This window comes from Hordeum vulgare, chromosome 2H (genome assembly GCF_904849725.1).
Source record: "Hordeum vulgare subsp. vulgare chromosome 2H, MorexV3_pseudomolecules_assembly, whole genome shotgun sequence".
Lineage (NCBI taxonomy): Eukaryota > Viridiplantae > Streptophyta > Magnoliopsida > Poales > Poaceae > Hordeum > Hordeum vulgare.
In genome coordinates, this window is record NC_058519.1 from 69,985,267 (window position 1) to 70,001,534 (window position 16,268).

Here is a 16,268-nt window from a genome sequence, read left to right on the forward strand (position 1 = left end):
TCATTAACTCATCCATCGTAGCACTTAACGAGTTAATTTCTTCTATAGCGTGTACCTTTTTACTAGTAGGTGCCCTTTCAGTGTGCCACTGAGTGTAGTTCGTCATGATATTGTCTAGGAGTTTTGTGGCTTCTCCTAACGTTATTTCCATGAACGTTCCACCTAAGGCGGAGTCCAAGATATTTCTAGAAGCGAAATTCAAGCCAGCGTAGAAGATTTGTATAATCATCCAAAGACTCAAGCCATGAGCAGGACAATTTCTAATCATCAACTTCATTCTCTCCCAAGATTGTGCAACATGTTCATGATCAAGTTGCTTAAAATTCATGATATCATTATGGAGAGAGATAAACTTAGACAGCGGAAAATTCTTGGATATATAAGCATCTTTTCACTTGTTCCAAGAATCAATACTATTTTTGGGCAAAGACGAAAACCAAGTTTTTGCTCGATCTCGCAATGAGAAAGGAAAAGGCTTCAATTTAATCACATCATTATCCACATCTTTCTTATTTTGCATATCGCAAAGCTCAATGAAGGTATTAAGATGGGATGCGGCATCTTCACTAGGAAGGCCGGAGAATTGCTCTTTCATAACAAGATTCAGCAAAGCAACATTCATTTCGTATGATTCCGCACTAGTGGCGGGAGCAATCGGAGTACTAATAAAGTCATTATTATTAGTATACGAAAAGTCACAAAGTTTGGTGTTTTCAGTCATGGTGACTTCAGCAAGCAAGCAAGCACACAAGCGAACAGAAAAGCAAGCGAGAGAAAAGGGCAAACGAAAAAGGCAAACGAAAAAGGCAAATATTTTTGTAAACTTTTGTTTTTCAGAAGTGGGGGAGAGGAAAACGAGAGGCAAAAAAGCAAATGCAAGAGATGAGTTTGCGACACTTCCTTGGATGAGTTCTTGAGAAATCCTTCTGCTACGGCAACAGAAATCCCCGGCAACGGCGCCAGAAATCCTTCTGCTGCCTCTTGAGCTTGCGTTGGTTTTTCCCTTGAAGAGGAAAGGGCGATGCAGCACAGGAGCACTAAGTATTTCCCTCAGTTTGAGAACCAAGGTATCAATCCAGTAGGAGAATCGCGTCAAGTCCAGAGTACCTGCGCAAACACAAAAGAGCTTGCACCCAATGCTATAAAGCGGTTGTAAATCCCTTCAAGATTGATTGCAAAGTGAGATCTGAAGGCGGAAAGTGCAACGAACTAAAAGAGTAAGGCTGAAAATACGGTGTGAAGTAGACCCGGGGGCCATAGTGTTCACTAGAGGCTTCTCTCAAAATAGCAAATATTACGGTAGGTGAACAAATTACTGTCGAGCAATTGATAGAACCGCGCAAAGTCATGGTGATATCTAAGGCAATGATCATACATATAGGCATCACGTCCGAGACAAGTAGACCGATACTTTCTGCATCTACTACTATTACTCCACACATCGACCGCTATCCAGCATGCATGTAGTGTATTGAGTTCATGACGAACAGAGTAACGCCTTAAGCAAGATGACATGATGTAGAGGGATAAACTCAAACCAATGATGAAAACCCCATCTTTTTACCCTTGATGGCAACAACATGATGTGTGCCTCGCTACCCCTTCTGTCACTGGGTGAGGTCACCGCACGGTATGAACCCAAATCCAGGCACTTCTCCCATTGCAAGAATCATAGATCAAGTTGGCCAAACAAAACCCACAACTCGAAGAGAATTACAAGGATATGAAATCATGCATAAGAGAGATCAGAAGAAACTCAAATAAGATTCATAGATAATTTGATCATAAATCCACAATTCATCGGATCTCGACAAACACACCACAAAGGAAGATTACATCGGATAGATCTCCATGAAGATCATGGAGAACATTGTATTGAAGATCCAAGAGAGAGAACAAGCCATCTAGCTACTAGCTATGGACCCGAAGGTCTATGGTGAACTACTCACGCATCATTGGAGAGGTCATGGTGTTGATGAAGAAGCCCTCCGTATCCGAATCCCCCCTCCGGCAGGGCACCAGAACGTGCCCCAGATGGGATCTTGCGGAGACAGAAGCTTGCGGCGGCGGAAAAGTATTTTCGAGGATCTATCGCGCAGTTTTGGAATTTTTCTGACTTTATAGGCGGAAGAGGTAGGGCAGACATGTCACGGGGGGCTGATGTCAGATGTGCTTCCCTCGCAACGGCGACAAGAATAGTCGTGTCGACGGCACCAGGAATCCTTCTGCTATGGCTATGGAGCCTTGCGTTGGTGTTCCCTCGAAGCGGAAAGTGTGATGTAGCACAGTGGTGGTAAGTATTTGCCTCAGTTTGAGAACCAAGGTATCAATCCAGTGGAGGAGTATCACAAGATCCTGCACAAACACAAAAGCTTGCTCCCAACGCTATTAAGGGGTTGTCAATCCCTCATAGATTGTTCGCCAAGTGAGAACTGAAAGCAACAAAGTAACAAAGCAAAGTAAAAGCGGAGGTGTAAACGATGGATGTGAATAGACCCGGGGCCATAGTGTTTACTAGTGGCTTCTCTCATGAAAGCAAGTAGACGGTGGGTGAACAAATTACTGTCAAGCAATTGATAGAACCGCGCAAAGTCGTGACGATATCTATGGCAATGATTATATCTATAGGCATCACGTCCAAAACAAGTAGATCGATACTTTCTGCATCTACTACTATTACTCCACACGTCGACCGCGATCCAGCATGCATCTAGTATATTAAGTCCAAAAGAACAGAGTAATGCCTTAAGCAAGATGACATGATCTAGATGGACAATCTCATATCAACGACAGAGCCCATCTTGTTACCCTTGATGGCAACTACTTAATGTGTGCCTTGCTTCCCCTACTGTCACTCGGAAAGGTCACCACATGGTAGAACCCAAAACCAAGCACTTCTCTCATTGCAAGAATCATAGATCTAGTTGGCCAAACAAAACCCAAGACTCGGAGAGATTTACATGGATATCAAATCATGCATATAAGAAATCAGCAAAGACTCAAATATATATCATAGATAATCTGATCACAAATCCACAATTCATCGGATCTCGACAAACACACCTCCAAAGAAGATTACATCGGATAGATCTCCATGAAGATCATGGAGAATTTTGTATTGAAGATCCAAGAGAGAGAAGAAGCCATCTAGCTACTAACTACGGACCCGTAGGTCTGAAGTGAACTACTCGCGAGTCATTGGAGGGGCGATGATGATGATGAAGAAGCCCTCCAACTCCAAAGTCCCCTCCGGCAGGGCGCCGGGAAGGGTCTCCAGATGATATCTCGCTGAAACGGAAGCTTGCGGCGGCGGAAAAGTATTTTTGAGGCTCCCTTGATTTTTTGCTGTATTTTAGGGAATATATAGGCCAAGGATCTAGGTCAGGGGGCGGCCAGGGAGGCCACAAGCCCTGACACCGCAGCCTCCCCCCTGGTGGCGGAGTGGGAGCTTGTGGGCTCCCTGGAGCCCACCTCACTTGGCCCACAGGCCCCCTGATCTTCTTCCGTTCGGGAAAAAATCATTTCCGGGATTTTATCCCGTTTGGACTCCGTTCCAAAATCAGATCTGAAAAGAGTCAAAAACACAGAAAAAACAGGAACTAGCACTTGGCACTGAATTAATAAGTTAGTCCCAAAAAAGATATAAAAGATACATAAAACATCCAAAGATGACAAGATAACAGCGTGAAACCATCAAAATTATAGATACGTTTGAGACGTATCAGGGGCCCACAAGCCTGCTAGGCGCCCCCCCCCCCCCGGTCGCGCCTAGGGGGCTTGTGGGGTCCCCTGCTGGCGCCTGCCTTGGTTCTCAAGTCTGGCGTGTATCTTCTGTTCCGGAAAAAATCTTTTCGGAAGTTTTATTCCGTTTGGACACCGTTTAAAATCCTCCTCTGAAAAGGGTGAAAAACATGGAAAAAAGAGGAACTGGCACTTGGCACAGAGTTAATAAGTTAGTCCCAAAAAAGATATAAAAGGCATACAAAACATCCAAAGTTTTACAAGATAATAGCACGGAACTATCAAAAATTATAGATACGTTGGAGACGTATCAGTGATGCAGCACAGTAGCAGTAAGTATTTCCCTCAGTTTGAGAACCAAGGTATCAATCCAGTAGGAGTATCAAGACAAGTCTCCAATATACCTACGCAAAAACAAACAAACTTGCACCCAACGCTACAAAGGGGTTGTCAATCCCTTCACGATTAATTGCAAGGTGAGATCTGAAGGTGGAAAGTGCAACAAAGTAAAAGTGTAGAGCTGAAAATATGATGTGAAGTAGACCCGGGGGCCATAGTGTTCACTAGAGGCTTCTCTCATGATAGCAAGTATTACGGTGGGTGAACAAATTACTGTCGAGCAATTGATAGAACTGCGCAAAGTCATGATGATATCTAAGGCAATGATCATACATATAGACATCACGTCCGAGACAAGTAGACCGATACTGTCTGCATCTACTACTATTACTCCACACATCGACCGATATCCAGCATGCATCTAGTGTATTAAGTTCATAACAAACGGAGTAACGCCTTAAGCAAGATGACATGATGTAGAGGGATAAATTCATGCAATAGATATAAACCCCATCTTTTTACCCTTGATGGAAACAACACGATGCGTGCCTCGCTGCCCCTTCTGTCACTGGGTGAGGACACCGCACAGTATGAACCCAAAACCAAGCACTTCTCCCATTGCAAGAATTATAGATCAAGTTGGCCAAACGAAACCCACAACTCGAAGAGAATTACAAGGATATGAAATCATGCATAAGAGAGATCAGAAGAAACTCAAATAAGATTCATAGATGATCTGATCATAAATCCACAATTCATCGGATCTCGACAAACACACCGCAAAAGAAGATTACATCGGATAGATCTCCATGAAGATCATGGAGAACTTTGTATTGAAGATCCAAGACAGAGAAGAAGCCATCTAGTTACTAGCTACGGACCCGAAGGTCTATGGTGAACTACTCACGCATCATCGGAGAGGTAATGGTGTTGATGAAGAAGCTCTCCGTGTCCGAATCCCACCTCCGGCAGGGCACCAAAACGTGCCCCATATGGGATCTTGCGGAGACAGAAGCTTGCGGCGGCGGAAAAGTATTTTCGTGGCTCTCTCTGGTGGTTTCATATTTTGGAGAATTATAAGCGGAAGAAGTAGGACATGGGAGCCACGGGGAGTTCACAAACCTGCTAGGGGGGTCCGGGCCTGGTGGGCTTGTGACCTCCTCCGAGGTCTCCTGCCTTGGTTCTCAAGTCTCCTGCGTGTCTTCTGTTATGGAAAAGAATCATTCCACAGGTTTTATTTCGTTTGGACTTCGTTCAATATTCTCCTATGAAAAAGGTCAAAAACACGGGAAAAAACAAGAACTAGCACTGGGCACTGAGTTAATAGGTTAGTCCCAAAAAAGATATAAAATAGCATATTCATGCATACAAAACATCCAAAGTTGACAAGATATTAGCATGGAACCATAAAAAAATTATAGATACGTTGGAGACGTATCACTAGGCATGAGCTAACGTATTATCATCCGTCATACACGGATTGGGAAAATATCAGATGATATTTCCCGGGTCTTTGACTACTACCGGTCAAATAAAAAAGGTGGAAAAGTTTCACGTTTGTTATGCTAGGGGCGCGAGACAGACAAACAGATAACGTGTCGAGGTTCGTCTCATTTTGCTGAACAACTTTCATGTTCAAAAAATTTTCATGTGACTTACGGTTTATTTTATATTAATTTTTAAAATTTTATTAATATTTAAGAATTAACAAATTTAATTATATTACATAATTAAATATGACATCGTTGGCTGGTCAAATATGATCAGTGGGTCCCTTACGTCATAGGCATAAATTTTTATTAGGGTTAACTAATATATTAATTCGATTAATTAAAGGGGATGGGACCCACTTGTCATACCCCATTTAGGATAATATATTTATCTTAATTAATAGATTACTTAATTAATCTAATTACTCTTACTCATATTAATAATACCTAATTATTTATTAATTAATTAACTTAAACTATTTATTATTTTTATTATTAAACGCCTTATTTCCAAAGGAGGGGTTGTGGGGCCTCCCTGTTAGTGAGAGTGGGGGGTCCCACATGGAAGTGGCCCATCGACCACACACACATCTCACACACCCTGTACACAAAATCACTCATACACACATACACTCATTTTGTACACACATCCACACATATACATACATGCATGCGCATCTATATATATATACATATACATGCCTATACACATAATACATATTGTTTTCTTTCTTTTCTTTTTTCTTTATCTCTTTCTCTCAACTCACATGAGGCAACTACTCCTACTCCACCTCCTCCCCTCTCAACTTACAGGAGAGGAAAATCACCGGGGCGAGGTGGAGTTCATCGGAGGCCATGGTGCGGGGCACCGGCATCGAGGTGGTGGCGGCGGATCCGGCGAGGAGAAGCCCGGGGCGGGCCGAGGTGGCGTCGGTGGCGCGACCCCAGTGCGGCTCCGGCGCGGGGCTGCGTCGGGGAGGCAGGGAGGAGCGAGGCAGGGCCGACGCGTGGGGTGGTTGAGGGTGGTGCGGCCGGTGGCGCTGCTACTGGCACTGGTGGCGGGGGCGGCGACGAGAGAGACGGGGAGGGCTAGTGCGGTGGGGTGAGCCAGGGAGGCGCGCGAGGGGATGGGGACGAGGGGCGTTGGCGTTGGCGGGTGGCACTGGTGGCGAAGGGTGGCGGTGGCCTAGGGAGGGTGAGCGAGGGAGGAGGCGAGCGGGAGGCTCGGTGGGAGGAGGCGACGAGGGGCGAGGGAGGCGCGGGAGATGGGGAGGGACGAGGTGGTTCCTCCCCTCGTGGGTGGCGGCGACTGGGGGAGTGGGGAGTGGGGAGTGAGGCAGGTGGGGGTTAGGGTTAGTGGGGGGTATACCCCCCAAACTAGGTGGGTTGGTGGTGGGGCAACGGGGTGGGCTGGCTGGGCCATTTTCGCCCAATTTGGCCCACGGGGTTCTTCCATTTTTTTTGTTTCTGTTTTCTCTTTTTACTTTATTACAGTTTTAGATTTATTTTATTTCAATGCAATAAATCCCCTTAAATTTAATAATTCTTAAAGGACAACTTACTATGTATTATTTGACAAACCTCAAACATTTTTATTTTTATATTTGAAAACTTTTATCGCTTGACTTTATTTTAAATTCGAATTCGAATTGTTTTGAACTAACGCCAGATTAACAATAGAAATCGCGGTGATGTGGCATCATTTTCATAGGTTTACTGTAGTTTAATTACAGAGGTTACTATAGCAACAGTTGAGGATGTCACAGGTGGGCTGCCACCATACCCCCACACGCCGGAAAATGCCTAGCCGCTTCGGATCCACCGACGCCGCCGGAGACGCTGCGAGGAAGCAACGGTGGTCGCCAGCGTAGCCTATAGGGCAGAGCCTCCCCCACCACCACCACCACGTCGCGAGCCATGTCGCGCTAGCGGCCGGCCAGAGCCGCAGCGCCAAGCCAGGGAGGGGGCATCACCCCGCCCCATCCCACCGAGAAGAAAAGACGACCGAAGCCGCCCATCCACCGCATCGCGAAGCCAACACCCAAATTGATGCACCTCGCACCATATTCCAATCGGAGCCGCACGAGCGAAGCATCAGAGCAACCAGCAGGTACGCCATCGACAACACACCTCGCACTCCAGTGCAGCGCACCCGCCATGCCTAGCCAGTCACCGCGCCCGCCGCACGCCAGCAGCACTCGCACCCGGCCGTCGATCTACGCCCCTCGCACACATCTAGATCTAAGCCGCACCGCACATACGCTGCCATCCATGCCCGGACCACACCGAGAACCCAGACCGTGGTCCCCGCCCCCGCACCCCTGTTGTCGTCCGCAAGAGCCGCGACGCCGCGACGCCCAGAGATCCCCAGCTCGTGAGAGGCGTCGCCCGTCGTAGAGAAAAGGAGCACCGCCGCCGGCGGCTCCACTGGAGCTTTGCCCTCGGGATGTGCAGGCGACGGTGAGGGAAGAAGGATTAGGTGGGGCGGCCGGAGGCCTTGGCGATTTGGTCGCCGCCCGTGTCACCCCTATATCGTTGATATTTATTTTTCCTTAAAGTGGGTCAAACTTAAAAGTGTCATTCAAGAGAAGTTTACATGAATAGAGGGAGTACCAATCAACATCTTAAGCACTCACACACCGCCAACCATGTAAGGTTGCAATTCATACACATGAGCATTTGGATCATTATTAGATGTTGATGAGGCAACATTATCTCCTACTATGACTGCGTGGAATCTTTTCTACTTAGGGCCTGTTTGGTTCGCAGCTTAAGGTTGCCACGCCTAATTTTACTTGTGCCACAATATTTTAAACATGTGTTTAATTTTTGCCACACTTATGGCTTATCATAGTAGTTTTCTAGCTACATGATCCACATGCCATAAATTCATTCTTTTATCAAATCTTGCCACATTTGTGATGGCCATTTTATTAGGCACACTTTGACACTGACACTTTGTCTAAGCTTAGTTGTGGCAAAGTTAGTCATGAACCAAACCGGCCCTTACTGTGACTTGTCTTTGCCAGGTAGGTGGCACATAAGATTTGCGGACTTGATCAAAGTAGGAAGCACAAGACACGCATGAACACCACATCCACATCGACCTTGCCTCTGGAAGACATCCATCCTTCAACGTCAGCTTGGGAAGCAGAGTCTATGGAGTTACGACCGTTTCCCTGGCAGACACCATCTCATTGAGTAGAGATGACCGAGTAATCGAATCAAGTTCGAACAAAGCAAAACCACGAGTACCAAAATAAATTGGGCCGGATGTGTTTCTCAGCATCTTATTCAGAGTACATGTCAAGGGCACTTCTACAGGAAGGCTGGAAATTTTTGTGGCCGACTCGTATTCTAGTAATTGCTGGTGTAGAATTTCTTCAGGAACTCGGAGCTCCCTTGGTCCTTTTCCAGGTCCTGCACCAGCCCCTTGTGGCCCACCACATATTGCCCAATGATGTGGTGGCGCTGCTTTGCGTGCTCGGTAATGTTGTTCAGCTCCTCCATCCCGTTGAAGAGAAGCATATCAATGACCTGTTTGTTCGCACACAAGTCAGCATAAATCAGCAGAGATGCACACTCAGATTGAGGAAGATAGAAATATTCGATGCAGACCATTACAGCGATATAAGAATTGACTGCTAGAGGTTTCAGAGACTAGGGCTAGATTGTACAGTACAATGCAGACCACAAGTGGTATGAAATAGAAATATTGAAGTGTTGATATGATCTGAAGCACTCTAGCAAAGGACAAAATTAAGGTGTTCAATAAGAAAGTGTGAACTGAAGTTTCTGCAAACTTTTGGCCCCAAGTTTGATGCAGGGACACAGATACTATCACTTGGTATCACCAACATAGCAGAATCGCTTTTATAACTGCAGTTGAAAAATTAAATACATATTCTATTGATCCTTCCTACTCGGTCCCTGACTCTGTTGGAATATAAAAAATAAAGATTAACCCTAAATCTAAATGCCCATTCACTAACCTGAAATTAAGAGTGCAAGGTTCAGGCGAGGAACCAAATCATATTCAATGCAAATTCCACCTAAAGTCAGCACATGCTACTTGTCCAAAGGGGAGGCAAAAAGGGAACAAAGTTAAATAGGCCTAAAGGATAGCAAAACAAGAATTGCTATGGATCGAATATGAGTGCTGGGAACCAGACTTGAGCACTACTCTTACTCAATCAAACTGGTAAAGCCCAGCAAGCCCGAACATAGTCTAGTTACAACTCCAGCTAAATATCAGAAAATTACGTACAAACATTTGCCATAACTCATGACTGCACAAAGCTGATAGCTAGTTGGCATTAAACAAGCTCCTTTTGATGAAGATCGCAGTATTGTGCATCCAAATGGACTAGGATTGACAGCTTCCGGTGAAAGCAATAAAAAAACTCTGATTAAATTATTACAGTATCATCTAGAAATTATAACACTTGGCTCGCAGACAACTTGGTTGTCTCTCCATAGGGCCACAGTTGCCACGAACCTGGGTAGACCTCCAAGTCAGGAGTGAAATAATTCAAATTGAAACTCTAGCTGATGAATATATGTTCAAGAATGACACTTTAAGACAATTATTCAATTCGGATTGTCCAAGTTGCCAGTGATATGATTAAGCGCCCGCGGGGATTTTTGAAGACTTACAGATGGATGTCGAAGTGTACAATAAACTGCATATATACGTATCGCAAAATCGACTTGGTTTTTTATCAATGTTCAGGATATCAGTAACTGGTACCATATCGGACGGGCGCTGAGTACTGATTAGGGATAAACAGGCGAACTTTCCAGTTAATCGGCTATTCGGTGACCCACCGAGTAGCAATTAACTGTCCGAGATGCCGATTAACTGGTCGATATTTGGAACAACGTTTTCATTGGGAGTAACTAGATATGCAATTATTTTCCAATTTTATGAATTTTATCAAACTAACTTTGGACTTGTCACAAAATACGAATCTACCTTGAGACTCGAGCTTAAGTTCTTTTTTTAACCGGGCTCTGCCCCTTTCCACTATAAACATAATGGAAATACAACAGTCTGAAAAAGATCCAAAGAAGGGGAAAGGGAAGAGCAAGTTCAACGAAGACCATGGATATTAGAGCTGATGAGGTTGCTGACTCAAGCTTAACTTGCAACCAACATTTTGTAGTTGTGAATACTATGTTTTTCTTTACTGAAAATTGTGTATTGATAAATTCTGTATATCTTATTCCATCATGCCTTGTACTCATATGAATCCAAACTGACATGTTGATTATTTCTTGTAGGAAACAGGTATAATGCTATTGTTACATGATTAACTACTGCAAAATTTGGAAGCCAGTAGCCACTATGGTTTCATTTTAAATGATACATTTGATTTCTTCTGTTATAACCTAGAGTTATGTCCTATATCCAAGCATCCTCACACCATAAGGTAGCTCATAAAGACCAGAGGCTGGAATTTAGGAAACTTATATTTCATGGTTTACTCTGTGGTCATGTTACCCGTCTAGAATTTGGATGCACTAAATATTCGTCTAAGTTTTGTTTGGCTTAGATGGTATGATTGTGTGGTTCCTGTTATCCATTGGTGGTCAATAATGTCAAATCAATTTAGGAAGATACTGATGTAATTTATGGTTAACTGTTTTTTCGCATCAGACCTAGAACCCCGTTGTATAGCCATGCCTAGCTACTAATATAGAAAACGGTGAAGCATATATTGAAATTGGCACCTATTCTTGCGCAGAAGCAGCAGCAGAACACAATTAAATAATTGAATAAAGAAAAAAGGACCTTCCTACTTCCACAATGGGTAATCAAATCCAAATCCATCGAGTTAACATATAATACAAAGAAGCAGCAACGAATCGGGTTCTTAACAGCATAGAAACAAGTGCAGATAAGCATTTTGCGGACTCTGTAGCTTTGGTGAATCCAGAAATCCAGGGCAGTGGGCACCTTCATACAAAACGGCCGACCCATAGGTGGACCAAATACTGCCTACAAATCCTCGGTACTAGTCCTGGAAGGACAGGGTTGCCACACTGCAGTCAAGTGCCACTAGGAACAAGGAGTTATCAGATCGTAATCCTGCGAAAATTCCCAGCAAGGTCAACTGCTACCTACCTATCCAACAAGGCGTATCGATTATGCATCGGCGATTCCCAGCCCCCTAAATAAAATATATCAGATTTTCGCAGAAAGCGCCCCCTCGGAAGGATCGGACAGCGACTGGATCGGCAGCGCGTTCGTTCTTCATTCTACAACTATACATTTGCGAGAGACGGATCGAAATGGGGTGGGAGGGGAGAGGGCACCTTGGGGTCGGAGACGCCCTGGTTCTTCCTGATCTGCTGGGAGATGCTGGCGCGGAGCTGGGCGGGGGTCACGACGTCGTCGAGGTTGTAGATCTCCATGATGGAGGGGATGGCGCGGCAGGCCTGCCTGAAGAAGTCGAACACGCGGTGCCGCGCCTCCCCCATCGACGCCGAGTTCGGCGGAACCTTCACCGCGCGCATCGTGAACGCCATCTCTTCGCCCTGGCCCCGCTTCGCCGCCTATCGCCGGCCGCCGCCCTCTCGCTCGCCGCCCGTCCTCAGGTGGTGGTGGTGGTGGTGGTGAGATGAGAGGTAGCTCGGTGCTCTCCGCTTGGCAAAATGTTCTCCTGCCGATAGCGGGCCGTCCGTTTACCTCGAGATTTGGTGGATGGTGGGCCTTGAAGGCGACAAGAACAAGCCAAAAGGCCCGTTTAGCTTTCACACCCAGCAACTTACTTGCTTCTTCTTGCCTCAATTTTTTTTTACTTGCTTCTTCTTTTTTTAACCCCTTAATTATTATTATTTTGCTTTTTTAAATAAAAATGCATACAATTACCTTTGAGTACAATTATTATTAAATTATTAAAATATTCTCCTGGAAAGTACTTATTACATACTCCCTCCGTCCCAAAATAAGTGTCTTAAGCTTAGTACAACTTTGTACTAGCTCTAGTACAAAGTTGAGACAGTTATTTTGAGACAGAGGGAGTAATTTAGTACTCCCTTCGATCCTTACCCGGTTTTATAGCACATGAACAATTGAAAGTTCTATTGTGGATGTAGATGGACAGTTATGCCATCTCAAAAACAAACGCTAAACGCGTTTGTAGTGTTCCGCAACTCCTATCGGCGAGTCCGGTCCATGGTTGCGGAGCGTGAGCGGGCGTCGTAGACGAAGTAGTCGAACACATAGAGTCAAAGGACACCAGGAAGTAGAGAGGGGAACAAAGTTTTGTTAATCATGGGTCTCTGTTATAATGATTGTCTCTCTTTATATAGGGGTATGGGGGTCAGGGGATAAGAACTCGCTTAATGGAAAGGGGGGAAACGATAGGCACTGGCTTCGTGCCATGCACGAAAGCCAGCCATCGCTAGCCCAACCGAGGCTTTGGCCCATCGGTTTCCCAACACCCCCCCCCCCCTTGGGTAATTATCCGTATATCCATGCCTCAAAACTCCGAAAAAACCAGTGGGAAAAATATGGAGAAAGAGCACATAGTATACGTTGTTGCATTGCATGAATTGCCTCGTTAAAAACCTTAGGTGAGAAACATCAGGAAAACTCACTCAAGGGAAAAAAGAGTACAATCCACTCAACTACCTGGTTGAGTACTCAATCATTGGGATCGATATTTTAGCAACTAATTTGTGAAGTTTTCCCCCCTGAACCTTGCATCTCTCTAAGTCTCATCATACCGATTTCACGCACACACCTCTCAAAGGATGATGCCGGTAATGATTTAGTGAACATATCAGCAAGATTGTCACACGACTTAGTATGCAAGACTCTTACCTCGTTCATTTGTTGCAGTTCGTGTACATAGAAGAACTTGGGACTAATATGTTTTGTGAGGTTACTCTTCACATAACCCATATGAACTTGCGCAACACAAGCAGCATTATCCTCATAGATAACGGTAGGTGTTTGTACGGTGTTCAACCCACACATCTGCTGAATGTGGTTGATCATCCGCCGAAGCGATACACATTCCTTTGACGCTTCGAATAGTGTCATTATTTCCGAGTGGTTCGTGGAGGTCGACACAAGTGTTTGCTTGGTTGATCTCCAGGAGAATGTTGTTCCACCATAAAGGAAAACATATCTAGTCTGTGATTTGCAATCATGCGGGTCCGACTGATATCGAGCATCGGCATAGCCTATAAGGCATAAGTCTTGATTACTTCTATAAAATAGGCCAAGATCTTTGATCCCTTGCAGGTAACGGAAGACGTCCTTGACATCTTTCCAATGTGTCTTGGTAGGTTCGAAACTGTACCTAGCAAGCAAATTGATGGCGAAAGCAATGCCTGGTCGTGTACAATTTGCGAGGTACATGAGTGCTCCAACTGCATCAGGCAAGGAACATCTGGTCCTAGAGTTTCCTCCCCCTCTTCCTTAGGCCTGAACGGGTCCTTGTCTGGCTGTAAAGATCTCCTGACCATCGGAGTCTTAGAGGGATATGCCTTGTCAAATCCAAATCTCTCCAACACCTTCTGGGCGTAGGCCGACTAGTGCGCTAGAATCCCATCAGGGGAATGTTCAAGTTGCAGACCCAGACAGAACTTGGTTTTACCAAAATCCTTCATCTCGAATTCTGACATCAGGTAGAAACTCGCTTCCTCAATATCCTCAGGTGTACCGATTATGTTTAAATCGTCCATGTACACCGAGATTATACAGAATCCATCTTGGGATCACCGTATAAAAACACATGGGCAATCTGTATTGCTCGTGTAGCCCTTCTGATGAAGGAAATCGCTTAGGCGATTATACCGCATTCTACCAGACTGTCTAAGTCCATACAATGCATTTTGAAGTTGGACACTGTATAGACTCCTGTTTGCTCTATCATGGTTCGGAACAGGGATACCTTCAGGAACCTTCATGTATATGTTCGAATCCAAGTTACCATACAGGTAAGCAGTGACAACATCCATCAATTTCATTTTCAAGCCCATGTTTACTGCCATTGAGATCAAGTATCTAAAGGTAACTCCATCCATGACCGGGGAATAGGTCTCCTCAAAATCGACACCGGGTCGTTGAGTGAAACCTTGACCAACAAACCTTGCTTTGTACCTTACTACCTTATTATTTTCATCTCTCTTTCGAACAAAAACCCACCTATGGCCAACTGGGCGAATGTGGGGAGGAGTTCGACAAACTGGTCCGAACACCTTCCTTTTGTTGAGAGATAATAATTCGGCAGTAATTGCCTTCTGCCAATCATTCCAATCCGACCTTTTCTTGCAATCAGCGAGCATTTTAGGCTCAGGTTCAAGATCTATGATTGAGGCAATTTTCGTAGCAAAGTTAATGTCGACAATCAATGTTGCTCGATTCAGAGGCTCTCCCTTATAAATATAATCTATGGCCATTTCGTCATGGAGCGCATCTGGCGCCAATACTTGCTCTACCAAATTTCCCATTCTGGGAGCAAGGTCCTTCAAACTTCCTGCACCGATGTGTGCGCACACATATTCGCTCGGTGTTTCCCCTATGGGAAAGTTTAAGTCCGGAATTTCGTGCACTGAATTTTCCGTACTTGTGCCAGGTCTCGACTGGCTCCCTGTTTCACTATGGGGCACTTTGGTGACAGGCTATGATAAATCTCTCGTATCCTTTTCCGTCAGGCATCCCCGAGTACTTGGGACTTGAGAAGCCGGATCTCTCGTCCTTTTAGGCCTTTGGACGGGAGTGTTGGGGAACATTGCATGGGAAACAAAAAATTTCCTACGCACACGAAGACCTATCATGGTGATGTTCATCTACGAGAGGCAGATCGGATCCACATACCCTTGTAGATCGCTAAGCGGGAAGCGTTAAGAAATGCGGTTGATGTAGTGGCACAGCTTCGTGATTCAAATCACCGTCGTCCCACGATCGTCCCACGATCCGTCCTGATCTAGCACCGAATGAACATCACCTCCGTGTTCAACACACGTACAGCTCGATGACGATCTCTGCCTTCTTGATCCAGCAAGAGAGATGGGGAAGTAGACGAGTTCTCCGACAGCGTGATGACGCGCCGGTGATGGTGATGATCTATTCCTGCACGGCTCCGCCCGAGCACCGCAGAAATCCGATCTAGAGGAAGAACTACGAGGTATAGGTTTGAGTTGCACGTGGAAAAGTTATGTCTCAAAACACCTAAAACCTCTAGTATATATAGGAGGGGGGAGGGGCTAGACTTGGGGCTCAAGGGAGCCCCTAGGGCGCCGACCGAAGTGGAGAGGAGGACTCCAACTCCAATTCGGTTTGGGGAAGGAGGAGTCCTCCTCTCCCTTCCCACCTCCCTCTTTTTTTTCTTTTGGTTTTATTTCCTAGCGCCATAGCCCTTTCATAGCGCCACCCTAGGACTATTGGGCTCACTCCCGGGTGGGTGGGCCCCTCCCGGTGAAAACCCGGAACCCATTCGCCACTCCCGGTACACTGCCGGTAATGCCCAAAATCTTTCCGGTGACCAAATGAAACCATCCTATATATCAATCTTCATTTCCGGACCATTCCGGAAACCCTCGTGACGTCCGTGATCTCATCCGGGACTCCAAACAACCTTCGGTCACCAACACCTATAACTCAACTATACCAAAACGTCACCGACCCTGAAGTGCGCAGACCCTGCGGGTTCGAGAACTATGCAGACATGACCTAAGACA

General features: G+C 45.4%; 1 protein-coding gene across 1 annotated transcript; it reads right to left on the bottom strand.

The window, feature by feature from the left end:
- Positions 1-8,678: 8,678 nt before the first annotated feature.
- On the bottom strand, positions 8,679-12,254 carry LOC123425075 (NADH dehydrogenase [ubiquinone] 1 alpha subcomplex subunit 6). Its single transcript, XM_045108746.1, has 2 exons — positions 11,889-12,254; positions 8,679-9,107 (listed from the first exon to the last, which is right to left on the bottom strand). Exons 1-2 carry the CDS (start codon positions 12,099-12,101, stop codon positions 8,928-8,930), a joined length of 393 nt encoding a protein of 130 aa, XP_044964681.1. The 5' UTR covers positions 12,102-12,254; the 3' UTR covers positions 8,679-8,927.
- Between the last annotated feature and the right edge of the window lie 4,014 nt (positions 12,255-16,268).

Excerpts from the sequence above, each read along its gene's own strand:
- LOC123425075 (XM_045108746.1), bottom strand. The coding sequence starts at position 12,101 with ATGGCGTTCACGATGCGCGCGGTGAAGGTTCCGCCGAACTCGGCGTCG. Across the intron at positions 9,108-11,888 it reads AGGGCGTCTCCGACCCCAAG|GTCATTGATATGCTTCTCTT; the intron begins GTGCCCTCTCCC and ends GCGAACAAACAG.